The sequence below is a fragment of the Halichoerus grypus genome, chromosome 4 (genome assembly GCF_964656455.1).
Source record: "Halichoerus grypus chromosome 4, mHalGry1.hap1.1, whole genome shotgun sequence".
Lineage (NCBI taxonomy): Eukaryota > Metazoa > Chordata > Mammalia > Carnivora > Phocidae > Halichoerus > Halichoerus grypus.
In genome coordinates, this window is record NC_135715.1 from 191422138 (window position 1) to 191449869 (window position 27732).

General features: G+C 54.8%; 1 protein-coding gene across 2 annotated transcripts in view; it reads left to right on the forward strand.

Moving 5' to 3' along the window:
• The window catches only part of TWIST2 (twist family bHLH transcription factor 2), a 50519-nt gene extending 24234 nt beyond the window's left edge, over nucleotides 1–26285 (forward strand). For both annotated transcript variants that reach the window (XM_036113957.2, XM_036113959.2), the window contains exon 2: nucleotides 25591–26285. Coding sequence is in view for 1 of the 2 variants with exons in the window: in XM_036113959.2 (XP_035969852.1) it covers nucleotides 25591–25657 (67 nt within the window). In the remaining variant the exon portion in view is untranslated. The remainder of the gene's footprint in view (nucleotides 1–25590) is intronic.
• Nucleotides 26286–27732: the final 1447 nt, after the last annotated feature.

Here is a 27732-nt window from a genome sequence, read left to right on the forward strand (position 1 = left end):
AGAAAATGCTGTGAACTTCAGCTCCCTGACCGGGGTCACGGGAATGCTATAAATCAGGCCAAGACAGATTCCCAGGATGTCGGCCGAGCTGCTGGGGGTCATGGGTCTCTGTGCATTTCTCCCCTGTCCCCAAGCACCCAAACCATAAATAAACAGATGGGAAGGCTACCTCACAGACCTTGGCAAAGACCTCTGGAATAGCGAAGCTCAGGCCCAAGCGAAAGTTTACTTCAGAAGATCCTGATGCAATCGAGAAAAAATAAATAAAAGACAAAGAAACTGGTTTCTCGTGGGGCTCCCCGATCCGGCAGGGCTGGAGAGTGGGGGCCTGAGGCCCGCAGGGCAGGGCTCAAGTCCTCACCCACTGACCGCCTGTGGGCCTGGCGCCCAGGCAGGACTGCGTCCCTGCCCCACGGGTGCATGCGTGAGGGTGACCGGGGCCGCCAGGGACAGGCAGGAGTCGCCGGGCCCTCCCAGAGGGAATGAGATAGGGGGCCTCTCACTGGCTCATCACTTTCCTTCACTCCTAAGAATTTCAACATTGGGAAGAGCAAAGCCCAGGGGGAGAATAGTGTCGAATGTTCTATGAACTGCCTCTCTAAGTGGTGTCAGCCCGAAGTGTGCTCTGTCTGGATGACTCCCTTCTTCTATCAAGGATCATTCAGTCCATAATGAGACACCCTGGTGTGTGAGCTCCCCCTGGGGACTGGAAAAGCCCCCCTTTAGAGACAGCCCCCAACACGCAGAAAAGAGTTCAGAAGAGGAACGCCTCTCGGGGCATTTGTCATACTGTGACACCCAAACCTATCGAACATAAAAAAACAAAAAGGAAAAAAAAAAAGGAAGCGGACCCATCTCATTAGGAACTTAGGTCAAATTCTAGGTAAAGTATAAGAAAAATAAACTCTGTAATGTTTCTTTTTTTTATTATGTTCAGTTAGCCGGCATGGAGTTCGTCATTAGTTTTTGATGTAGTGTTCGATGATTCCTTAGTTGCGTGTAACACCCAGTGCTCATCGCAAGTCAAAAAATGGGCAGAAGACACGAGCAGACACTTCTCCAAAGAAGACATACAAATGGCCAACAGACACATGAAAAAATGTTCAACATCACTGGGCATCAGGGAAATTCAAATCAAAACCACAATGAAATACCACCTCACACCAGTTAGAATTCTGTAATGTTTCAAAGCAATAAGGCACATGACACAGAGGTTTTACGGATGGACTGTCAGGGCAGTTTAAGGTGCTTTCCCAGGAGTTTCACACACTCTGGCAGGATGTGTCCAAAGCAGAGAGATTGTTCATAATCTTTACCTCGGTTATACAATTTGGCACATCCAGTGTTAAAAGAGAGAAAATCATTTCAATAAATACTAAAAATGCCTTTGAGGATATTTCAGTATATTGCTGATATCAAACTCTTTTTTTTTTTGTATTTAAAATTTTCAGAAGCTATAGTAAAAAGATTCTTCCTCCCCTTCATGGAGTATATCGATCTCCAAAGCTGATGTGACATTGGAGTCATTTGCCTGAAAGTCAAGACTGTTCTCACCAACATACTGCGCCATAACATTGCCTTGACCTTTTTAAATGATTCTCTACAACAGGAAAAAGAAATAGAGGTAAGGTCTACTGGAAAGCAGAACAATAAAAAATAGTGTCTTCCAGGAAACTTGCCCCTCACCCCATCCCCCGCCCCCCCCAAAATCCATTCAAAACCATTACAACTAATGAGACAGTTGAGAATGGAGGCCAGTTACCACTAAGTGAAGATACTTTTTAAAAACACCTTCATACGCACTAGCAATAAGCCATTAGTTAGACCATGTGATGAAACCCAAAGATGCTGTAAAACAAAAAAATATGTGATACCTCATAAATACTCTGAGAAAGGGGAGGACCTTAAGAAGGACAATTTCTTAGCTGGGGAATCCAGCAGAGTATTTTTTTGAATGACTAGCTCTGTGTCCTGTGAGGCTCTTCGGAAATACTTATTATCGTGACCATAACATTTATTCCCCCAATTAATTCAAATATTTAATGTAATTTTTAATTCAACAAAATTCTTCTCGGGTACAAATGGAAGACTAAGGCAGCAGACGTGTCCAAGAATGTTTGACGAAGGACCGTGGGGAGGAACGGCTGTCGCTGACAGACGAGGTATCTCAGGGCCCTGGTGTTGCAATCAGCGGAAGGGGGGCGAGGTTGAGGAGTGGAAGGAAACTGGGTGAAATAGAGCCATGGAGAGCTCTGGAAGAACCTGGACATCTGTCCGGTCCAGGTAAAGGGGACAGTTCTCATGAGTGGGGCACTATCCCAAGGGTGATTCCCAAAAAGACCAGGGTCGGGCATGTCTGTGCAAGAACAGCCACAGAGGTTGTAAAGACCCCCAGCTCTTGGGGTGCCCTCCTGCCTGACGGCACCCCTCCCTGTCTGTGAGCCAGCGTGTGGGTGGTTAATGCCTGGGTCTCCGCCCCACAGGCCGGCCACGTCCCTCTATCAGCGTCCACGTGGACGCCTGTAGACGGGGTGGTGGTTTTCTGTGGTCTTCTAATCTGGGGTTAAATGACAACCGAAGACCATCAACCCCACAGCAGCTTTAAGAGAGAGAAGTGGGGGTCCTCGCCCAGGCACAGCGGCCTCGAGGCTGCATAAGGCCACAGGAATGCGCGGAGAGCAGCGGCAGGGACGCGGCTCGCTCTTGGTCACCGCTACGGTGCAGGTGGGAGATCTGGCTGGAGGGTTTTCCGGGTGAACTTGCCACCCCCACTTGAGCGTGGAGTCTGTTCCTCCCGGACATGGCACAGAATGAACATGCTTCCCTGTGATGGTAGTGACTGTGGAGGTTTAGTCTTCCCCGGGCTCATGGGCTGTCTGCGGCCGCAGGGCGAATGTCGTGGGAGAAGGGGTGCAGGGCCCCAGCAGGGGCTGGGGCGGGGGGCTGTGCTTCCAGCTGGAAACTCCATGAGCTCTCATTCCAGCTGACCACCTTTAAGAGCTGACTTTCTTTTTAATGTTTCATTAAATGTTAATGTTGGAGGCCGCGGTAAGAATTCGTCTATTAAACATACCAACCGAGGGCATGTAATCGTAGAGAAAGGCTGACACCCAAGTAATGAAAAGTGAGACTGTAATTTAAAAAGCATTCTGATTGTATAATATCAAGCTGCACCGTGTGCTTGGTGCAGAGAAGGAGTCCAGCAGGCCCAGAACGGCAGGAAGGGCTGCTCTCACCAGGGTGGGCGGACCCACGTTCTTTCCCAGCTCTGTCCCTGCTGAGCCTGTGCGTCCCTTAGGGTGCGGTCTGTCCTTGTCTTACCCGGACCCGCACGTCTAGGAGAGACGTGGGGTTGGTGGCCTCCCGAGGAGACCAGTAATCCGGGCTCTGATGGAGTGAGTGGCGGCGGAGGGCGGAGCATCACAAGTGGACGCCCTGTCAGTAAGGTGGCCATCCCTGCCCCTCTTCCCAGGACTGTCCTGGTTTATTCCTGTTTCTGAGTCCGATTATTAACAATGTCCCTTTCACTCTCAGAAGTGGCTCATTTCAGGTGATGCATCGTATGGTCCTTCTGTGCAAGGTGCACAAGCAGGCACACACACGCACATGCACACACACACACACACACGCACACACACACACACACGCACACACACACACTCCTGGGCCATTCTGCAAAGCTCTGCAGCTGCATAGGGAAGGGTGTGCATTCGAACAGCTCCTGCAGTTTTCTGCTTGCTGCCTGCTACCCCTTCCCCATTGCAGCATGCCCAGCTAGGAGGCGTGTGCTGAAAATCCCATGATTCTGATGCACTGGCCCCGACCGCAGAACCAGGGGCCTGTGGTCAAGCTGGGCGTTATTATTATCAAAGAAGCATGGGCACCGCTGTCCACTGATAACCTCCGCGGTGTGTGCGTCCTCCAGTGAGTGCTGGCTGAGCACACTCATGTCACCTGACAGGGGATTGCCGAGAGCAGAGTTAGGGTCCCCCTCGTCTCTGTGCTCCTCGTGGCCCACCCGCGCCCTCCGCCTGCAGGGAGGACTCGTCCCTGGGCTGGGTTCACCTGTGCAGACGCTGCCCCTGGACCCGCCAGCTCACCTTCCTGGCTGGGAGCTCACATCCCCATCCTGGCTCAGCTCCATTCAGCAGCCCAGGCTTGAGTGTCGCCCAAGTCAGCATTCTGCATCTGTGAACCTGTGCCAGGAAATGCTTTCTGGGGGGAGCACTGCACACTCCAGGGTGCCTGCCCCCCTCCCGCCTGGGCTTTCCAACTGGGGGAGCCACTGGCCAGGCGGCAGCTCCTTCTGATCTTCTGTCCGTCGCTGTGTCTCTTACATGCACACGTATACACTCACATGCACACACAGACCACGTGCACACTCATGCACACGCGCACACACACCACATGCACACTAATACATATGCACACACACGCACACACACCACATACACTCACATGCATGCACTACATACACACGCACATACTCACATGCACAGAGGTACCACATACACACTCATGCACACACGCTACACGTATACTCATATGCACACATACCACATTCACATACATGCGTGCACACGCACATACTTATGCGCACACACACTCACATGCATGCACACCACATACACACTCAGGCAGGTGCACACACACCGCCATGCTCGCGGGTCAGGATTGCATGGGGAGTCAGGCTTTCAGTCCAGGCCCCTCTGGCTCCAAGTCTTCTGTCCTGAGGGGCTCCTTCCCCTCTCCCAGCAGGAGTCGGGGCTCCCAGGCATGAAGCCCTGTGAAGGCCGCCGGTTCCAAGCTCTCCAGCGCGCCCTGCCTACATACTCCGACCGCAGGCCCCATTAAGTAAGATGGCGGCTGGGAAGCACATCAGTGCTTTTCTCCCCTCTGTGCTGCGGCCCCAGCAGAAAGGCAGAAGCCCGTGGCCTTGGCTGTGCCAGTGTGTCCTGCCTTGAAAAACAGACAGCGCTCTCGAAGCATGTGTAAGTTTACTTTGGGTTCGCGTTGACTCGTGTTATTATAATTTCAGCGCCTCTTTGCCTCTGCGCGGATGGGGATTGGTCGTCCAAGGTGGCACCGTGCAGCTGCGCCTCCTCCCTGCCTGGCCCCACCACCATTGGGAGTCAGCGATCTGTAGACACACTTGGCTTTGGGAGGAGAGCCCCTCGCAGGGCAGAGCTGTGTGCGACTCACGGGTGCGCGTTGCCCCTGGTGAGGGGGCTCACGGGGAGCGGAACTGCAGTGATCTGAGCGTTTGCCGAGCACAGAGCTTTTTACAAAACAGAAGGGTGCTCTCTGAGCTCCGGGGAGACCTGGGCAGTCCTGGCCACTCAGAGCAGCTGAGGGACGGGCGGACTCGGGCTGGGATGGGCAGGCCTCAGGGGAGAGCCGGGCTCCAGGGTGACAAGTGTCTGGGCCCCACGGCTTTGCGGGCACCTGACCTCTTGCCCTGGTGAGCCACTGGCCCAGTGCTGTGGGTGGCTTGTCCGCCGTGGCCCAGGGGGCAGAACCGGAGAAGGCTGGAGGGCAGGTTGGCCAGACAGAACTGCCCTGAGTGCAAATGTTGCCCCAGCCTGAGACCTTGAGCCCGAGGGTGTTCAGACAGGCCTGGACAGCTTGTGGTCTGTGTGGCCCTGGAGGGACTTGGGACCTCTGCTTTCTGCCTGTGGTGCTTCAGGGACCTTGGAGGAGCGCCGTGGCATTCCCTAGACCATTGTGGGGTTGGGGCAGAGGACGTTTCCTGCCCGCGGGCCTGCCTCTGGTGGCCCCTCTGTCCGTGCTGTCCCGAGAGCACGAGTGGGGGCCAGCACAGCCCCGTGCGAGTGTAGATGGTGCCTTCGCCACATGACTCGTTGCAACTGTTCTGTGCTGACTTGAAATCCACTTGTGCTCGATTCTGCAGCTGCCATTCCTGAGGAGCCGGGCAGGCTCACTTGACATTAAACAGGACAAATAAAGAGGGAAAAACAGTGGAGGGGGAGGGGCAGGAGACACCAGAGAAGGGACGGAGGTGGGCTGACCGGGCCCTCCTCGACTGCACGGTCCTTTAGTTCCAGTGGGAGGGAAGGATTGGGATTTTGAAGACAGAGCAGGGAAAACATTTGGGGTGGGAGTGGAGGAGTTTTCTAGAAGCCTGGCCAGGGAAGAACTCCGGGTTCATGGAGGGGGTTGAGTAAGGTGGACCCCAGGTCCAGGGGCATTCAGAAAGGATGGTGGACAATGTGCTGACTCGCCTTGTGGGGAGGGAGGTGGTTCTCGGGAATGAAAAGGTGAAAGGGGCCACATTTTCCCTGGTTCCCAGCTGTGCAGTGCACAGAACTGTGGCTTTCTCTCCTCGAGCATCTGTACCACGTCAGTAATGATGGCCCAGGAGCCGTGGTCTGCGAAGCCCCGGGGGCAGGAGCAGTGGGTCTGGTTTCAGTCCGTCCTTCCCCTGGAATTCCGCCTGCTGTGTCTCTTCTTCCCTTCAGAAATCCTTCTGTTAACACCAGTCCCTCCCCAAGAAGGTACCGGGAGGACGCTCTGCACTAAACATCTGGGAAAACGCAGCATTGCACGCCTTCACCCAGTTCCTCGGAACCACGTTTGTGAGATGCCAGCCGTGCCCCCGACAGAACGTGGGAGCCAGGACTCCAGTCTCCTTGAGATTCTAAAGAACCATGAGACCCCCGGGGACCATGGAGACCCCTGGGCCAGGTCCCCCTACAGCCACCTGGGAGAAGTGAGGTCCAGCTTGGAGAGAAGAGGTGACCAAGGTCACTCAGACAGCAGGTGGCAGAGGGGGGACAGGAGGGCTTAGCCTGGCCTGATGGAAGCTTCTTTGGGAAGCAACCTCGTGCCCCATGGCAGGTTCTGCTGCTGGAGTTCTGAAACCCCTCTCGGTGTGGGGTGACCCCCACTCTCTGCTGGCCACACCACAGGGGTCCAGGTGGGAGTCCTGGAAGAGCTTCATAGACCAAGTGCTGATTAGCTCACAGGCCGGAGGGGTGTGGTGACCCCTGCACGTGCCGCCAGACAGGGTGGGAGTGGGGATGAGCAGTGCCCTCGCCCCCGCCGGGGTGCAGAGACGTGAGACTGGGGTGAAGCTGGTGCAAGGTCACCTTTCTCACAGATGAAGGCTAAGATGAAGATGAAGGGTCCCAGGGTCAGGCAGACTCGCCCACAGTGCCCAGTGGAGCTGGACCGAGGTGGGCTCCCCCTCAGGGTCGGGCGGGTGGGCAGCTTGCTGGAGGGGTGGATGGGAGACGCCTGCTTCCTGCAGCTAGCTCCAGCTCCTGGAGGAAGGTTCCAGAGCCTGAGCTCAACACACTGTTTTCTCTTACCAAATCAGTGATTGGCCGCTCCAACTCCCCTGGGGTGATGAGGAGGCACAGGGAGACCAAGGGTATCATCAACTGAGCTTTCTCTCCGTTCTCTCAGAGAACGTGGCAGTGAAGGATACACATGAAGCTCAGAGGGGGCTGGGGTCCGTCCAGCCCACTGGAGCCTCCTCAGTCCTCAGGTGCCTCCCTAACAGTGCAGATGCAAGGAGCCGGGACACTGGGCCTGCCGCCTCCGGGTCGGGATCCCCTGCTGCCTGGTCTCAGGGCGGCCTGCCTCGTGCTCGGGCCACCGGAGGGCGTGCTGCAGGGCTCGAGGGTCCCCTGCCCTCCCTGACCTACTCCCTTCCGGTGCCCACACGGCGCCCCAGTGAGGCCCTGGTTCGACCGGTTGTATTTAGTCCAGGCCAAGAGGTGGAAAATGCAAAGCTGGCCTCTCAAAAGTGGGTTTGTTATGCACATTTGACCAAGGGAAGAGTATTCCACTTGTGAGTCTGCCCCTCACGGCTGCCGGGGGTTCTTACGGCCTGCCGCGTCAGCCCTGCGGCCCAGCACAATGTGCTGAGGTCTGGGCTCCATCCCTTCCCGGGGTCCCCAGGGTTGGTGTCAGCGGAGCAGGTGGGATTCCGTGTGAGGATTGGGAGTGATGGTGAGAAGTCCCCCTCGAGAGCGCCAGGAATCCTACAAACCATGATGTAACTGCTCTGCACCGCCCTGGGGGATATTGGAATATGTTAGGATCATTTTCGAAAGGCAGCCAAGGTGGTTTTTACATTCTTCAAGTATGTTGGTAATCTTAGCTTACAATCATATTGCTAATGAGTTTCCCACTAGGACATAAAATGTGTAGTGAGCTTTATTCTGAAACCAACAGACCGGCGCCCATGCTGAGCGCCGGCCAAGACCCTCTCTGGGGACCAAATCCCCCGCGGCCAGAAACAACATTAACCCCAGAGCCCCTGTGACTTTCCCAGGTCACAGCTTTGCTTAGTGTTAATTATGTCTTTGGCTCAACAATCAATACCTAAAACTCAAGCTAGACTCTATCGGGGGGAAAGTGGTTTCTGTCGACATCCTTTCCCTAAAACATTTTCACTTATGCTTCTTGAGTCCGTAGTATAAGGTATGCGGGAGAATTCAGATTTCTTCTCAGAGGATGGATGGGGTTGCTGGTGCTGCAAAGATGGGCACAACGTACGTGGTCATCCCTCCCCCGGCCCTGAGTTCACCTTGCTCACAATTTGGGAAAGCACACTTCCAGGCTGTTTCCTGGGGCCACGGCGATGCTGGATGTGTGTGGACTCCCGGCTGCCATCTTGGCGTGTGACTCTATGCCGCCCGTGGGCGAGCTCCTCTAGAGGGAAGGCAGGGCCGCGTGTGACATTGGAGGGGTTGCGTGTTTGGTCAGCGGGGGCTCTGTTTTCAGCATGGGTTCCCAGCAGCAAGAGAAGCTTCTCCGTGAGGGAGGTTTCCAGTGGCCTCCCATTGCCAAACCTCCCCATCAGGGTGGAAGTGAAGTTGCGGAGAGAGAGCCAGGAAAGAGAGGGACAAATGTTTTGTCCAGGCAGCCCTGGAAGATGGAACTTGGAGTAAACCCATCAACAACATCCAAGAATATGCTTGAGTGGACTCCCTGGAAGGCCAGTCCACTCAGGCAGCGTGGAGTGTTCTTCCGCGGGCAGCACAGGACCCTCCCCAGAAGCCTGGTGCCATCAGATGGCGACATTGCAGTTCCATCCACCGAGGCGAGCCTCCTGGAGTCTCGGGTCCCTGTGGAGCTTTCACACCGAGGACACCGTGCTGAGGTCCTGGGAACCGGCTGGCCCGTCACTTGGAGGAGGGGGAGGAGAGTGGAGGAGACACTTTCCAGTAATAACCCACCTTCCCTCAGTGCCCCACACCTCCTCAACCGAACAGGAATGCCAGCTAGTGGCTAGGACCCCCAGTGGCACGAATTCAAGGTAGAATAATAGTCCCTGTAGTCCTCGTAGCATTTGCCTTTCTGTTGCCTTTAATGACTATTTTTTAAAAGCTAAGTTCTTTCACTGGTCCCCTGCCTTGCCATCAGTCCCCAGCCATTATTTTTGCTACCGGTGAATTTTCAGGAGTCTGATCCCGACTTTTGGTAGAGGTTAGTGAGATGAAATTATCAGACAGTTTCTTGAGGGACTGTCTGCAAATTATTTTGTGTTTTGGTCCAGCCTTTACGAAAAAACCTTGCTTTGGCCCTTGAGGTGGACTCAGTGGAGCACCCAAATGTTGAACGTCTCCCTCATGCTCCTCAGGACCCCTGCAGGTGGGCAAGGCCATGTGACTCGTTCCAGACAATGAGCTTTGGGAACAAGTGGCAATAGCCTTTTTGAGCTCAAGTGCAGAGGAACAGGTCTTCCGCTACACACGAGGGACCATGTGTTCCAAACGATGCATCCATAAGATGGCGGGGACTCTGCCAGCCTGAGTCCTGGGCGGCTGTGTGAAGAGGAGCCCCCGCCAAGCTGACCGAGCAGGAAGAAGGGACAGGACGGACAGGACAGGACTGTTGTGTTGCTCCCACGGTGAGGTGCGGGGGCCTGTCTGTCGTGGCAGTTGATTCTTTCGTGCCCTGATGGAAACGCCCTGAGAGGGGAAGGAAGACAGTCTCCTAACGCTCGGGTCTCTCTCCTGTCGCCCTGGAGCCTTAGACAGGTGCGCTCTGCTTTGTAAAATGGATATTTGCTTAGAAAATTGTCTAAAGTGCATCATTTCAGATTCATTTTTAGAGGAGCTCAGTTTCTAAAGGCACTTTTCACTAAAGCTTTTTATAAATCATAAAACTTTTCCAGGGTGTAACCATGGCTTCTTTTATTTGTTTACTAAATGTGGATCTCTCTATACCAGATTGCCTTAAAGTAACTCACATTCGATGTGGAGAATGTTCAGTCATTTTGCGCTGTCCCTAAGCATTATTTGACTTCTTATCTTTGGCTCAAGGTGTATTGGCTTCTTTTCAAGGCCCTGACTCCATTCTGGGTTTTGTTGGAGCTTTCTTCTGTCTACTGACTTTCTTCCTCTATATGTGCTTGCTGGGTAGTGTTTTATTTTAAAGTGGATTCAACCTGAATTCTTTAAGACTACACAGAACATCTGCATCACTTCCATTTATTGACAAGATTGATTAAAGAGCATCTAGAAGGGAAGGTGGGCTTCTGGATGTAGCATTGAAAGTAGAAGACTGTTTTCCCTTATAAACACGGATGTTGACACTGCTCTCCGTATTCATGGGGCCTTTCCTGGCAAAATAAATTATTATGGGATGCTAAGCTGGAGTCCAAGTGGTAATTAAATGCATTAAAAATGCACAGATAAGGGAAGGGGGATTTGCATGGAAGGGGCCGTCGTCCTGGATTTACCTGAGAAATACCTAGCAAATATCTGGACCTTTCAGCTACTCAGCTCTGAGAGTAGTTACTAGGTGTTGTTTTCTGTCTCTGGATCTTAGCTCTGCTCTCTTTCAAATAGAAGTAGTCACTTCTGGCTTCCAAACTCGGGAATTTTGTTGCAATCAGTGGGAAAAAACACAGAGCTATACAATCCACATGTGCACCTGTGAACCCCAGCCCATCAGCCTAGGCTGATGCTGCCAGAACGGAAGAAGCCGGTCGTACTCTTGGACATGCGAGTGATCAGAAATGTTCTTTTAAGAAGAGGGACTCCAATGCCCTCCTTGGGTGTATCCTAGCTGCCCCCTTCCCAGTGCTGCAGAGTGCAAAGACGCTGCTTATCACCCGTTCTCAAACCCTTGCCATCCTAGAGCTCCTGGACTCGACAGAGGGCTGTGGGGGCAAACGGAGGCCACGCCCACTGACCCACCGGTCATTCGATGCCCCCAGTGGACACCGGCTCTTGTGTGGTGGACCGGTTAGAAGCACCATGAGTGTTTAATCTCTGTCCCCAAATGGTGACATCAGGAATGACTGGAGCACACTTGGGACCAAGGTGACCCTTCTTAGAGAAGAATGGGTGGGGGTGTGCGTGTGTGTTTATTCGTGGTGTGCATATATACGGTGTGTAGGTTTGCGGCATATATGTACGTGTGTATGGTATATGATAGTATGGTATATACACACATCTATCTATCATCTTATATATATATATATATATATAGACCAAGTGCCAACCTACTATGCCCTGTCTGTCCCTGGGTTTCCTGGGTCTAGACAGAGCTCCGTGCACACTCGGCATGGTAGATATTTTTTTTCAAACATTTCAAAGAAAATTCTATTTGTATTTATACCATAAAATCAGGCCACTTGATTTATTTCACCTGCAGTATACGGACACCCCAAATCCAGATGAAGTCAGTCCGTGTGACATGGAGCAAGATTTTGTCGCTCCCACACCGCCGGCCTCCTCTGTTCATGGCTCTGAACCTGAGTGCTTTCAATGCAGAGCTCAACACTATGTGAGCACCTACGATGTGCCAGGCGGTCACTCCCCTGTGGGACACGTAGAACCCGCCCATCTGATAGATGAGCAAAGTCTCGGAAGGGAGACGGGACCAGGCTGTAAGCTCACAGACACGGGCCACCGATCTCCGCAGGACATGATAGCACCTGGCCTGGGTCACACCAGCTGCAACGGGGCAGGAGCCCTCAAGAGCCAGGAGGAAGTCGGGGCTCCCCCATCATGACATGCAGGGAATGCTTTGCTCCCAAAGCCCCCTCGGGGGAGGGGTCATTAAGAGCCAGCGGGTTCACGCAGCCAGGAGAAACGAGGGAACGCATTCTGTATACTGTGCCATCAAAGAAATGGTGTCTCGCTTGGGTTTTTTTTTTTTTTTCCAGAAATGTGTGTGTGCGCACATCATTTCTCATTTTTTTCTTATGCGGAAATATTTTGAAAACAATAAGTTCCACAGATAGATTTGAGTATAATTTATAAATGCAGAATTTCAATCCAGGAATCCTGAATTTTTTAGATTATAAATGCAGAATTTCAATCCAGGAGTCCTGAATTTTTTAGAAATTGAGCAATAAAGAGCATGTTCCTGTATCTCGTGACTTGAGCCCGGGGGCGGAGAGCCGTTGGGGACCAGGCAGTACTCTTTAAACTCTTGCATCGAGGACAAAGCCGGGAAGGCTCTGGGGGGCATCTGTCCCCCGGGGACGTGCCCTCCCACATCGTTCACCGCTGTCCGAGCAGCCCCAGGAGTGTGATTCCTTTTCAGACACTGCAACGCACACCCGCCAAGGCCGGGGACAGCTGCTTATCTGGGGGCTGACAGGAGTCCGCGCACGCACCCACACTCGCAGATCCTTCGGGGTTCCGTGCAGACAAAGGAAGCTCTTGGACTGGCAGGTCATGAAATTAGAGGGATAAGCCTCAGAAACGAAATGCTGGGAATCATAGCTCTGTCTGAAAGAGTCTGATGGACATCCTTTCCGGGAGAAAACATCTAACACGCTTTCAGAGGCAGGACCAGTGACAAGTGCTTCAAGATCAGCAGGGTAACCCTGACTGTGTCCGGAGGGTTGGGGTGCCTGGGTCGCCCTCCTCGGCCGACAGCAGAGCCTGCCTGTTAGCACCACAGTGCTGGGAGGACCTGGAGGTCCCGGCGGCCGTGAGCCACAGCACCGACCCGGGCTCCTTCCCAGACCGAACGCGGGGCTTGTATGTTCACACCGGGGCTGCAGCCTCGTCGCTGCACCAGGGTGGCTCTCGGCCTTGACTTCCATCTCTGTGTCTGCTGCCCCGCGGGCTCCCAGGTGTGTGAGGCCAGCTGTGGGGTGAGCCGGAGGACGAGAGGACCTGTCAGTCGTCCTGCCCCCGGCGGATAGAGGAGAGCAACCGCTTTACCCGGCAAGAAGGAGGGGAGGTGGTGAAAAGCATGCAGACGGGGGCCCAGAGATAAGAAAAGGTGAAGTTGAGAGGTCAGGGGTCACCCTCGGCTGGCTGACCGCACCGTCGCTCTGGGAGCTGGGAGGTCAAGGGCGTGCACATTTTCCAGGTGGGATGGCCGATCCAATAAACCCGGCTGTTCCCGAGTCTTTGCCGCCTCTGTCGATCTCCTGTCTGTCCCTAGAGAGACCTGAGTGCTCAAGGCGTCTGAATTAGCAACCACTCACCGAGCGTGGGTAACGTGTATCTGGTGCGCGGGGGAGGGGTGGCGCCACGGTGAGGTTTGTCCGGGGGACGTGCACCCGTCCTTCTTGCATCTGTCCGTGAAGTTGAGTGTTTATTCATTCTTGAGCTCTGGCTGGCTGCTACCCCGTGCACACCTGTTTCATCCCGTTCTGCGGTGGGTGGTACCTGGCGTCCGTGCCGCGGTCCTGCAGCCCCCGCGCCTGCTTCCCGCCAGGCCCCCGAGCCCGGGCTCCAGTGAGCTGCTCCGGGCCCCCTCCAGCAGAGCCGGCCCTTCTGTGGCCTCGGCGCTGACCGCCCACAGCCACGTGGCCCCTGCGACCCAGGGTGGCTCACTCTCCCCGTCTGCTTCTGTAGACGAGCCGACTTTACCTCAACTGGGCGATGTCTTCAACACTTGAGCGCGTGCTTTCTAAATATGATGTGTTTCCCAACAGAGGTCACTTTTATTCCCGTGGTGCTGAAGTTTGAGAATGTGAAATAGGCCAAAAGTCACTGAATCCAGAGCTTGGGAATCGAAAGGCCTTGTCCCTGTGGCTGAAGGGGTGGGTTAGCCAAGGTCACGTCCACGCTCCCAGGGTGTCCGCAGCACCTGCGGAGTGTAGGGTCCACGCCAGGCCCCTGTCGTGTGCTGTTGGTTTTTCCTGAGGCTTCGCACATCTCAAGTGTCTGCTGAAGCCGGGTTCCCAGAGATGGGAAGGCCTGAGGACTGGGGCATAGTAGGATTCTTCCCGTCACTTAGGAAGGATTTTGCATTCTTCTGAATATGCATGAATATATGCATAATCTTTCTAAAGTAGCGTATTTTCTCTGGGTCATTCAAGAAAATAGATTTATAGGTGTCGTTCTTTCTTTACCTTTTTTTTTTTTTTTAAGATTTTATTTATTTATTTGACAGAGAGAGACACAGCAAGAGAGGGAACACAAGCAGGGGGAATGGGAGAGGGAGAAACAGGCTTCCTGCTGAGCAGGGAGCCCGATGCGGGGCTTGATCCCAGGACCCTGGGATCATGACCTGAGCCAAAGGCAGACGCTTAACGACTGAGCCACCCAGGCGCGCCTAGGTGTTGTTATTTCTGTAAAGAGTTTTGCATTTTGAAAATTGCCTGCTTTTCTGAAATTAAATTTGGGAACTAAATGCTGGTGACAGCAGTTAAAATTCGAACTACCCTACAGTCCAGCAATTGTACTACGAGGTATTTACCCATAGGGTACAAAAATACAGATTCGAAGGGGCACCTGCACCCCAATGTTTATAGCAGCATTATCAACAATAGCCAAACTATGGAAGCAGCCCAGATGTCCCTGGGCTGATGAATGGATAGAGAAGATGTGGGAGATATACACAATGGAATATTACGCAGCCATCAAAAAGAACAAAATCTTGCCATTTGCAACAATGTGGCTGGAACTGGAGGGCATGATGCAAAGTGAAATAAGTCAGTTAGAGAAAGACGGGTACCATATGATCTCACTCACATGTGGAATTTAAGAAACAAAACATGAACATAGAGGAAGGGGAAAAGAAAAAGAGGAGAGAGGGAGACAAACCATAAGAGACTCTTAACGACAGAGAACAGACTGAGGGTTGCTGGAGGGTGGGGAGTGGGGGGGGGCTGGGTGGGGGATGGGCACTAAAGTAATGGGCACTGGCTGTGGTATGTACGTGATGAACCCCTGAATTGTGCTCCGGAAACCACTGGAGTATGGCACTGCATGGTAACTACCTAAAATTTAAATTAAAAAAAAGAGAGAAACCATTCTTAGGGAGCCCTCCCTGCCCCCTGCCCCGGCCTTCCCAAGGTCACCTGGTGACCCCTGCCTGCCAGGGGCTGGGTCCTGCTTCTCCTGTCCGAGGGCGGGCTCCCCCCAGCAGGGGGCGCTGCCAACCAGCGCCACACGTGGCCTCTCCAGGGACCCCCCTCTTCTCCCTCTGCTGCCCCACATGTCCGCACCCAGGTCTGTCGTGGTCGGGAAGCACAGAGCTGGAGAATGAGCCCCAGGTTTGGGTCCGAATGCAGACAACGCTACTTCGCTGTCTCCTCCTCCCTTCGTCGGCCTCGCTCAGAAGCTGCTTGCGAGGCCCCCAGCCCCCTCTGGGGTTCGGAGCTGGACATCCTGCTGAGTGAACCCGACCTCCAGGGTGTCCCACAAACACCTCCAGCTCAACACCACCAGCTCTGCTCCTGCTGTTTCCCCCAAAAGCAGCTTCTCTCCTCTTCCCTGTTTGTTCCTGGGGTCCCGACCCCTCCTGTTGCCCAAGCCAGACCGTTGGTGACCGTGCCCCACCCAGGGCCCCACTGGGGGGTCTGACCTCCTAGCAGTCCTTGAGGGCTCACCCCACAGTTACCCCTGAAAATGGGCCTGGTCATGCCAGTACCCCCTACACTTTACAGTGCCCCCCGTTGCCTTGTGGGGTCCTGCCCACCCTGGGCCTCTCCCTAGAGTCACAGGTCACCTTGCCCCCAAAGCCCCCTTTCCTCCCACCCCCACCTAAAATGTGCCCTGAGGCCCTTTCACCCTCCCCCTCCCGTCCCTGGTGGGACCAGACGTCCTCGAAGCCCCAGCTCTAAGCCCCAATTCTGTGAAGAGCTCCCCAGACCCCCCACCCGCCCAGAGGTTTAACTGTTGCCTTCTCTGGGCCTCTACTATGTACCTTTTCATACCTTTTTTTTTTTTTTTAAAGATTTTATTTATTTATTTGACAGAGAGAGAGACACAGGAGAGAGGGAACACAAGCAGGGGGAGTGGGAGAGGGAGAAGCAGGCCTCCCGCTGAGCAGGGAGCCCGATACGGAGCTCGATCCCAGCACCCTGGGATCATGACCTGAGCCGAAGGCAGACGTTTAACGACTGAGCCACCCAGGCGCCCCATACCTTTACTTTAACGTGTATTTTATTTTGCTCCAATCATTTACATCTGTAATACATATTTATATTGTAGAGCAGCCTAGTTGTAGACCTTGTGTACTTTCATTATACCTTATTAGAACATGTATATGTATTATATATTTGTTACAATAACTTTTTTGTCTTCTGTCCCCAAGTGAACTGGTGTAGGACAGGGACCAAGTTGTACTCATGACATGCATCCAGCAGAGTGCCTGATAAGAGCGGACCTTTGCTTAATGTTCTCTTGAGCCGCTGGGAGGGTTGGGGGGAGGGTTGTGTCCTCAGACCCTTATTCGTCAAGTGTGCAAAGACATTTATTAAGTCAGTGTTCCTGGGTCTGGACCCACTTGACAGGTGTAGGAATGAGGTCAATCGTACGAGAAGGATTTCAGCCTCGGGCCTCAGGGCATAGCTGACCTGAGTTCTGGGGGCGATTCTGCACCTGCCTGGTCACTTGGCCTAAGTCCCCTCCAGCCCCAGGCCCCATCTCCTTATCTCTGACGTGACATCACCTGATGAGTTACCCCCACAGGCAGGACCTGTGCCACCAGCCTGAAATAGGGCCCCGCAGGGTGAGTTTTTACACCACCTTCTTTTGTTAGTGGGTTTTATTTGGAAGCTAAGGTTAGTGACATCTGGAGAAATCATAATTCACTGGTCGAGGTAGTTCCTGGATTTGGAGGCCCTGCGTCCCGGGAGGAGGCTGCTTCCTCCTAATACCTGGCTGCTTGGGACCGTTATCCCTCATGACCTCTGCACTTGGGGGTATGCTTTACAGTGTCCTGCGACTCATGGAGGAGAAGTGGGAAGGCCTCCCTCAGAGGAGGGCTGGACAGGGTTAAATACTGGGAGTCGCTGGTGTGGACACTGGGCTTTCCTGCCCCAGCTCCCTTGGGAACGGAGAGGGCTGGGCTGGACAGCCCTGGGGCCACACCGAGGCCCGGAGGCCGGGAGGCACCACGCAGAGAGGGGGTCTGGAAGCAGAGGCAAGCTTGCCTTCTCCCCAGGCTGCTCCCAGGCCGACGTCTCCTTGGCAGGCAGGCTATTCCAGACACGGTCAGCTCGAATCCCCGAAGCCAAGCCCAAGGAGAGAGACAGAGACAGAGACGGAGAGAGACAGCTCTGCTTCCAAGCTGGCTTGAAACTTTTACTCCCTGAAGGAGCAAGGCCAGCAGCTCTGCCACCAGCCACCAGGGAGGCCTGGGAGATGAGCCCTGGCTTCATAAATACGGTCATTCCAGACAGGATTCCGCCTTCTCACGCACGGCAGGCAAGCCGGGGGTCAGACTCCTGAGCCGTGGAGCCGGGGAAGAGGGACACAGCCTGTTCTCCCCCGGCGTCCTCCTGCCCTGTGCCCCGGCCCAGACTCTGAGTGTAGGTGCCCCTCACAAAGGGCGTCTGGACGCATGGAGCTTGCCGTGGAAGCAGAGAGGGGCCCAAGGGCACAGGGCCACGCAGCCCGTGCTGGCCTCCAAGCCACCTTCCCTCGCGTCTCACTGCCACCTGGATGCACGGGGGCCACGGGGCCTGGGAACCCAGGAGGTCCTTCCGGAGCTGTGCCTGGTGCCTCGGCCATATCTCTGCCCCAGCAGCAGAAGCCCATCAGCCCGCTGGTGTCCTTGGAACCTTGTGGGGGCCACAGGGGCATCCTGCCCACCCAACCATTCCTGGGAAAGCGGGCTCTCCAGAGGGGAACGGCCCAGGCCCCAGCTCCTGGATCCAGAAGCTCCTTGATCTTGACTCTGGCCTGCTTTGCAGAGAGTTGTGGCCTATGAGAACCCCATGGCCGTGGCCTCCGTTTGACTCTGGGAAAGGGCCCGGCGGCCAGCAGAGAGAGACCAGAGCGTCCTGCCTGTCCGAGCCACTGCTTGGCCCAGGGACAGCACACAGACCTCCCCCTACAGGGCAGGGACGCCGGGGGGCGCGGGGACCCAGGTGGGAGGGCAGGGTGGCCAGGGCACAGGCAGCTGGAGGAGCCTTGTAAAAATTTTTAAGTCTGACGGCTTCTTGATTTGCGTTTGCCTCGGCGAGAGTGGTTTGCCTTTATCGGTCCCCTCAAAGCTCCACTGTCATCCCATAGAGTGTCCAGCCTCAGACAGTAGAGTCTGACCTATGGGCGGACAGCCCGCACCCTCCTGCCCTCTGATTTGGAACTGGATTCTTACAGTCACTGGGGAGGGGTAGGGTTGGGTGGGGAGGGGGTATGTTTTGTTGTTTGCCATTGAGCCTTCTCTAAGACAGGTGCACAGAAGTCAGCGGGGGTGGGGGGCTGAACCGTGAGGATGCCCCCCTTGGCCCCGCTGGGGGCCCCCATGTGCTGGACCCCACTGAGTAGCCAGCAGGGGCGGCTGGATCTCCGCCTTTCTGATCAGCCAGGTGAGACTGACACCTGCCCCTGGCAGGTGTTGGCCCCTGTCTCCTAGGGATGATCTGTTTGCAGCCTGCCCGGAGCTGCCTGCAGATCTGACCTGGAAGGAAGTTGCAGATTCTCTCCTCTGAGAGCAAAGCCTCTTATTTCCGCTGTCTCTGGACAAGGCATTTGTCTCGGGGATAGCCACTGGGGCAAGGTGGCTCTGGGAGAGCGCTAAAAAGCCCTTACCAAGAAGGAAGGAGCAAACCCCCTCAGCTGGGCTGGGTGACCTCTCAGAGCCTCCAGGGCCTGTCACTGACGCCTCGGCTGCCCTCCCCTTAGGGCGAGTGATCGTGGGAGTCACAGGCTGGCTGCACGTTGTGTCCCACCTACCCCCGCCTGTGTGTCTGGGGTGTCAGGCAGAAGGACAGTTGGTGGGCGGAGTGGGCATGTCTGCAGTGGGGATGGCCCCCAACAGGGAGCATCAAGACGCCCGGATCCTCTTCCGGCCTTGTCTCTAACCAGCCGCGTCTCTGGCAAGTCACGGCAGGTCTCGGCTGCAGCTGCCCGGCTGACTGGGCATGCTCAGCTGTTCTGGAGTCTCTAGAGGGCTGGGGATTTGGCAGGGTGTAGACGTTGATTCCGTGGGTCCGGGTGAAGCCTGCCTCTGCATTTCTCCTGAGCTCCCGTGTGAGGCAGATGCTGCTGGCTGGGAACCACCTTTACAGGGCCAGAGACTTAGAGGGCACGAATGGGACAGAGCACCGTGGAGAGGGGGATTCTAGAGGGCGCCCAGCATTTCACTCCCGCGCCAGCATCGTGCTCGGGTCCGTGCGATCTCTTCATTGTAGGCCTCTTTCCACAGGGGTTTATCGAGCACCTACCATGTGCCAGGTGTTGGTTTAGACCCTGGGGACCCAGCTGGGGAAGAAACCACGACCTGGGGCGACGAGAGTGCTGGGCATGAGCCAGGCGAGGCCCCGAGCCTCTTGCGTGGTGTGGCTCCCTGAATCCCTGTAGCCCCAAGCTGGTGGTCCCAGTGTGACCCTCAGTGGGTGTTTCTACAGATGCCCAAGCTGAGGCCTGGAGGGGTGAAGCCACTTCCCCAAGGCCTCAGTGGCCGTGGTGGCAGGACTGGGATTCAGCTCAAGGCCTGAGTGCTCAGTTCCTGACTTTCCAGGAGCTTCCAGAATGCTCGTGGCACGGCACTGCATGCCTTGGAATCTGCCGAGCTACTTGCCCATGACCCCTTCTTGCGCCAGATTTCCGGATGTTAACTGGCCAGCATTCCTGGAGTAAACCCTTCTGGGTTGTACGGAAGGGATTCTCCAAATCCATGACTTGACTTGGTTTGCTGATGTCTGTCTTAGCATCTCTGCATTCAGAGTCCTGGGTGGCATGACCTGGCCTTTGGTTCTTCTGCCATTTGGACAGGGGTCAGAGTTGTGTCTCGTTGACATTTATGGGGGAGGCTGTGCATGGTGGAGGGCGGGGGCTCTATGAACTATCTCCTACCCGCCTCGCAATTTTGCTGTGAACCTAAAACTGCTCTAAAAAATAGTCTTCGGCAAAATAAACAAATAGTAAAAATAAATAAGATAAAATGGGAAGTGTTTCCTCATCTGTAAACCCTGGAATAGCTGAAGTAATACAGATAGGAATGACCGGGTTCCAGAAGATTCTATGTAATGCTCTTGTAAAACAGTCTGGTTTCGGATTCTTCGTAACCTGGTCAGCTTATTTTACAAAAGTTGATACATTCAGATTTCCTACTTCTTCTTGAGTGAGTTTGGTAAACAGAGTGGGAAATCGGCGGGCGTGGTGATCACGGATGGATGGGGCTGCCTGGTGTGCGGTCCTGCGGCCTGGGGCAGGCAGGAGCTCGGGGTGCCTGGGGACCCACAGGTTCCTTCGGCCTCCGAGGCTTTTCCTACCAGCATTCTTATTGGCCTGTTTGTCTTGCCGTGGGTTGATTGTTAGATGATTTGCTGCCATACTTGCGGAGCGAGGGGCCCTAAGTACTTTCCCTCTGGGAGGAGGACCTTTCCAGGTAGTATTTCCCCAGAAGTGGCCCCCGGGGGGGTGCATTTTCCGAGGCTGTATATGCCAGACCATGTCTCTCCTGCTCCCCACACGGTCCGTGGACCCTTTTCTAGAGAAACACCAGCCGTCCTGGGATTGCCCGTCAGCGGGCGCCATGAGCACACAGGAAGCTGTCCTGGCCTGGCTCTTTTTTGCCTCTTTTTATGTCTGGAAGCCGGTGGGAGGTTTTCTGTACTCTTGGAGTCCAGAACTTTCCTTGTGATGCGGCATGGCTGCCCATGTTGTCAGTCGCTCTTCCCAGAACTCTGTGTTCCTTTTAATCTGGGACCGACGATCTTCCCTGAGCACGGGGACATTTCCCTGCGCATCTCGTCCGGGGCTTCGTCTCCTCCCTCCTTCCACATTCTTTGTCTTTTGCTCAGATGCTGGAGACCTCCGTGAGTCAGTCTCTGATTTATTGATTGTTTTTCATCAGTGTCTCTTTTGCTATTTTGCTTCCATTTCTTACAAAATATGCTGCTTCCATACTTTCTGTGATTTCCAAGAGCGCGTTTCTTGTTTCCTGGTTGTGCTTCTCTTTGAAAACAGAGTATCCTTATTTTATCCATGCAGACTCCCCTGGCTTCTCTCCAAACGATGAATTCCACTGTTCTGAAAGTTTGGTCCCCGTGCTCTGGGCCATTTGTGAGGTGCTCAGCTCACCTATTTCCCCGCCGCGCTCCACAGCCACCTGATGTGAACCATTCCTTGTTTTCTACTCCTATTTACGGCCTGTCAGATCGACGTAGGTGGGTGGGTTCTGTGCCTCCAGCCAGCTCTGGGGGGCCATGCTCAGAACCCCAGGAGGCTGTGTCCAGGCTCGGCGAGGGGACAGAGGGCCCCAGCTGAAGAACGGTGCTCGATGAACGCCCGGGTGGGTGGGGGTGCTGTCCCCTGCGGGATGGACAAGACCCACCAGGGTAGGGGCTCAGCTCCAGCGCTGGGTTCATTACATTCATCTCCACATGACACATTACCCCGACCCCAGTGCACCTGGGAGCCCAGGACTTCGGGGGGGGGGTTCTTTGTTTTCGGTGTAGTGACTGGGAGGAGAGAGACACGGGTGGAGGCAGAAGCCGGCTGGCAGGTGGTAGCCCCTTTGGGTGACCTGGACAATGTCAGGGTCCTGCGGAGGAAGAGTCCTCCACTTTCTTGCTGAAGGGGGCAGTGAGGGCCAGAGCAAGGCCTCCCATGGCCATGCCCCTGGGTTTCTGTGGGCAGCGCCTGGCTCCCTGAGCCTCACGTTCTGCCCCTGCAGCTTCCACTGGCAAAATCTCAGGGGGGTGTGTGTGCGCGCACATGCTGTAATGACCAGAGATGACACCTCTGTGCCCATTTCCCTCCTTATTCCCTACCCAGCTTTTTCCGGCAGTCCAACGAAGTTCCAGGGCACTTTGTCCCTTTCCTTTCTGGCTGCAGAGTCTTACTGGCCTTTCCTTTAAAAAGGTTGTCCCTGACTACCCTATGTTCTAGTTGTTTTCAAACATGTTTCTTCTCCCCTGTTAGATTTCTCTGATTCTTTTCTGGGCTTTTTAAACAACTAGTAGCTTTTCTGGCACATGATAGATGCTCAATACATGTTAGAAAGATGCATGAAAGGATGGATAGTGGATGGATGATGGATGGAAGGAGGAGGGTGGATGGGTGGCTAGATGGAAGGGCGGGTGGGTAGATGGAAGGGCGGGTGGGTAGATGGCAGGATGGGTGGGTGGGTGGGTATATGGGTAGATGGTGGATGGATGGAAGGAAGGAAGGAATGGTGGGTGAATGGGTAGATGGAAGGATGGGCGGATAGATGGTGGGTGGAATGATGGATTGATGGATGGACAGAAGGAGGGAAAGAAGGAAGGGTGGGTGGTGGGTAGATGTGTGGATGGTAAGTGGGTGGATGGTTGGGTGGTGGGTGCATGGGTAGATGGATGGAAGGCCTTATAATAAATTCCCCCTTAAGCCCCCTGCCTCACTTTTTGGAGAATTTGTGTTGGTGTTTCACTTCCTGGGTTAGGTCCTGAAAGAGTCAATCAAGTTAGGTCCTTAATAAGAGTCAGTTAAGACCCTTTACTGTGCATTAGTGCCCCAGGTACTGGTGTGGGAGAGAGGGGCAAGGGCACTCTCTCAGTGTAGCCGCTGCTCTGCAGCTCTGCCCGCCCCCCCCCCTTCTCTGCAAGGCAGACAGATGCAGAGAGTGAACCCCAGACAGGGCACATGCATACGGTTTCAGGTGGCTGTTCTATGCGGGAGGCAGGCCTGGGCCCCAGATGTTTTGTATTTGTTGCCAAGAACGCTGCCCGTGTCAGCAGCCATGGCTGGGGTCAGGGTGACATCAAGGGGGCCAGGCCCACAGGCTCTCGGTCAAGAAGCCTAATGAACCTGCTCCTCTCTGCCCGAGCCCTGGGCCCCGCGGGCTCATGCAGCAAACCCTGAAACTCACCACTACTGGGGGACAGCCTCTGTCACTCTTGGCTTTTCATGGATGATCCTGTATTTCCCCTTGGAGGGTTGGCGCAGCTCATATATCAAAAACTGTTGTAATTATTCCCTCCCTCTGAGGAAGGCTTCCATTCAGCTTTCTTTAGCTGCCCCCCTGATTAATTATCTAATTACAAGCACATTCTCCGAGAGAGCAGCCTTTGACTTTCTGCCCGGGACCACTTAGAAAGGCGGATGTATCTGGAGTGTTCTGGGCTTGAAAGAAAAGAAGTGTGTGTGTGAAAACACCCCGGGTTTTCAGGAACAACGTGTCTTAGCCTTCTCAGACCTTTGTTTCGGCGCAGCAGGGGTTTCTAGAGTTCTCTGGGGACCTGTAGGGAAGGAGCTGGGGGTACAAGGACAGGAAGAAACTTCCTGCTGCCCACTGCCCAGTAGGATCAGGGACACACACACACACACACACTGTGCTGAAGATGTCACCTGTCGCTATATCAAAGATCCTTCTGTGTTTTCATACCTTTCCACATCATCGTCCCGGGACCTGGGGGTGCCTGTCCTTGACCTCTTATCCTGGAGGGAAATTCCTCATGGTGACCCTTCTCCCAGCCTCCTCCTTGGTGAAGCCATTCCTGACTCTTCCCCACCCCCAGGCCCCTGCCAGCCTCCCACCTCGGCACTTAGGTCTGCAGCCGCAGAGCCCGTCTGGCAGCCTCCCCCCTTGGTGCATCAGGGTGGAGGCCTGTCTCATGCATCAGTTTACCCCCACGGCCAGGGCAGCCCTCAAGGGCTGTCGATGAATGAACTTGTCTCCTTTGGTTATGAGGTTTATCTGGTTATTCCGGTGTTTGTTCTCCAGATGTAGAAGCGCGCTCCGTGTGCATCAGGCCCTGGGGTACGCACTAAAGATCACGTGGGACCCAAAGCGCTTACCAGCCAGTCTTCAAGAATCCCTAACGAAGCTCAGGGTCTCCTGGGAAGGCCACTATCGGTTCAGGGTTGGTTGCAAACTGGCCATGTGTACTGTAGGACTGGGGTCCCGCGGGACTAGGCGATCAGCCACCCACAGCCCCCAGAACAGCCGGTCCTAGCCATGAGCTGGCACCTTGGAGCAAGGTGTGGGGCCCACCTGTCCTCAGCCTCAGTCCCTTTCCCGCAGGTGTCGAGGTCCTTGACCAGACACTCATGCCCAGCAGTATTATCCCCTGTCCTCCTGGGCTTCCCACCACAGGACTCATGACCTTGGGCTTACAACAGCCACGTGTCTCTGAAGTCTGGGGATCACACACGCTGCCTCGAGCTTCTTTCCAGCGTATCTTCTCCAGCAAGCCCTGTGGTGGAGCGGTCTGGGGACCCCACCGCTGGGTCCCTCTCTCTGCCACTCCATCCAGTCTTCCATCTGAGCCCCCACCTCCTTTCCAGGCAACAAGGTCAACTGGGTAGGCAGACCTTCCTTACCGGAGGCTTTGTGGAGAGCGGGGCCCTGGTCAATGGATTGGCTCCCGGCCTGGTGCCTCGCTGGCCAGTCCGGCGGCGAGGGGGTGGGGCTGGCGGAGACGCCGGGGTGGCCCCTGGGGAGATGCTCACACCGCGCTGCAGGCCAGGGCGGCCACCGCTGCATTTTAATGACGCACGTGCGCTCCTGCAGACCCTTACACCCCCTTGCGGGGCCTCTGGACGCGGGACAGTTGTGTATCTTGATCACAATGGAGGTGCCAGAATCGACGTGTGATGAGCTGGCCTCGGACGGCACGCACACCACACACACCACACGCAACCGCACACACCGCATACACACAAACACACGCAACCACACACACCACATACACACACACAACCACACACCACACATATACTACACACACACATATACACACAACCACATACACATACACACAACCACACACACCGCATACACACACACACATACCACATACACACACACACCACACACTACACACACATACTACACACACACACACACAACCACATACACACAACCACACACACACATACTACACACACACACACAACCACATACACATACACACAACCACACACACACATACTACACACACCACACACACAACCACACACACACATACACACAACCACATACAACCACACACAACACACATACTACACACACACATACACACACACTATATACACACATACACTCGCAACCACACACACACACACATACACACAACCACACACACACACAACACAAACAACACACACAGCCACACACACACTACACATACACCACACGCAACACGCACAGCCACATACACCACACGCACAACCACACACGCCCACCACACACACAACCACACAGGCACGCCCTGCACGCAGTGGGGTCTCACCCTCCCTCTTCCGTGTCTTCCAGGCTGTCCTGTGGGGTGAGGCTCAAGTGGAATTGGGACGCCTCCACGTCTGTCACTTCTGAAACCTGAACAACCTCAAGGGAGCCTCCCCCTCTGCTCTCCAGCACAGCGTTTGGACAAGGGGACAGCAGCATCGAATGGAAGACCCCGGACCGCACAAGTCCTCCCCCAGAGTCGGTCCCCACAGAGGAAGCGGCACTCACGGTCCTTCTCGCCGGTGACATGTTCCTTGTCATCCTTGCCACTGTTTGGATTTTTCTTCTGGGTTTTATTTTTTTTGGGGGGGGATTTATTCTTTCTGAAAATCTCTAGATTCAGGAACATATTTACAAGGATTGAAATTTTGGATTTGTATTTCCCTCTAAGTGCCTTTTTAATGTATATTTTTTTAATAAAACAGAAATGCATTCCTGTACCATTCTGTTTAAACTGGACCAAGGCTCTCAGAAAAGGAACCTCGCGTCCCCTCTCCCCCCAGCCTCCGCATGACTGTTCCACGTAAGCCTGGAATCCTCCTCACACCTCGCCTCTTCTCTTTCTCATGATTTGCTCAGCTATCCATTTTTAAAGTATTTTCTGTTTCAGTGTATATGTTGCTTATTTGTTTTATTTATTGAGATATTTTTAACAAGCTCGGTGACTGCAACGTGGCTGTGTACCTGCTCCCCTCCCAGGAATAATAAAGATGTCAGTGCAGCCCCGTCTCCCCTCTCCTCTTCTGTACCGCGCAGCACGGAATCTGCCCGGGAAGGTCGGAGCGGCTCGCGAGAAGGACGGTCGTGTCCCTTGAGAAGGGACAAGAAGGATGGGAGGCAGTTTACGTCCTAGGTTGTTGTAAAACGTTCTAGAAGCTACTGTCCCTGACACGGTCCGAGTGCGACATACCCAGGCGTGGGAAAGCAGGCGAGGCTGGCCCCGGCCCCTCCGTGCGTCCCGCTTCTCAGCTGCTCTCCAGACCGCTTCCCGCTTGTCAGACTGCGTCCATCCTGTGTCCCATCCCGCTGTCTGAGGTCGGCGCTCTCCTGCCAGCCCCGCAAAGCCTTCCCCGCCGCCTTACGCCCGCACTCACGCCCCCGCCCCTTCACGGTCTCAGATCACGTCGAACCCCTGTGTTAACCGTGGGCTCCACAGGCGACTGTCCTGCCCCCTGGAGCCTCGTACCCACAGCAGGGGGAGGTTGAGGAAGGAGCACCTGTGTGTACAGGTAAGGTTGGAGTACTGTACTGGGTACAGGACCCCCAGAAGGGCCACAGTCTGCAGCTAAGAAGGAGAATCTGGCTGGGGTCTGGTCCAGGTGGGCAGGCTAACAGTGCAGACACAGCTCCATGAGAGGGGGGAGAGTCCGGGACCACCCCCCCACCCCCGGCTGCTGGCCTTCGGAGCCCTTTGCCATATCTGTGGGCACCAGTAGGAGGTGTGAGTAGCCTCCAGGTTGAGGGCTGCATGCTGGGGAACTGCGAGTCACCAGGTCACCACCCTGAACCACCGGTGGCCTGTCTCCTGGCGGACAGCGGATACCGGGTCTGTTGGGCAGAGCTGTCCGTGGACGAGAGGCCACACAGAGCCCACCTGGCTCCCAGACAGGATTCTAGGGACGAGGACAGTGGTGGCCTGTGAATCTTCCTTCTCCACTGGAACTACCACCTGCTGCCATGGGAAGAGCAGGGGCTCTGGGAGCACCAGCCAGACCTCCACTTCCATCAGCTGGCTGGCTCCTTGAAATGACCTTGAGGCAGCACCAGCTTCCCTCAGGGCTGGCACCCCCTGAAGGGCTCCTGTGCACCCATCTGGGGGCCTGATCCCTGCAGCACGAGCCCTAGCACTGACGGCACACGGGAATGCACACACGCACACACGCACGCACACACGTGTGCACGCACGCACACGCACACCCCTCACAGAAGCCTCGGGGTCACAGAGCTGGGCTGCTGTGGTCCTGGCAGAATCCAGAGCTGCCCTGTGCTGTCCTCAGGGTCCTGCAAGGGCCATTAGACATGCTGGCACCTCTCCTTGAAGTGATTCAAAAGACAAACACCACCAAACAGTAACACATAGAACATGCAGATGGGGTGGCCATGAAGAGCTTCTTTCTTGACCTCCGATTTGCAAAATCCATGCCTTCTCCTCCCAGAGCTAAGGCCAAT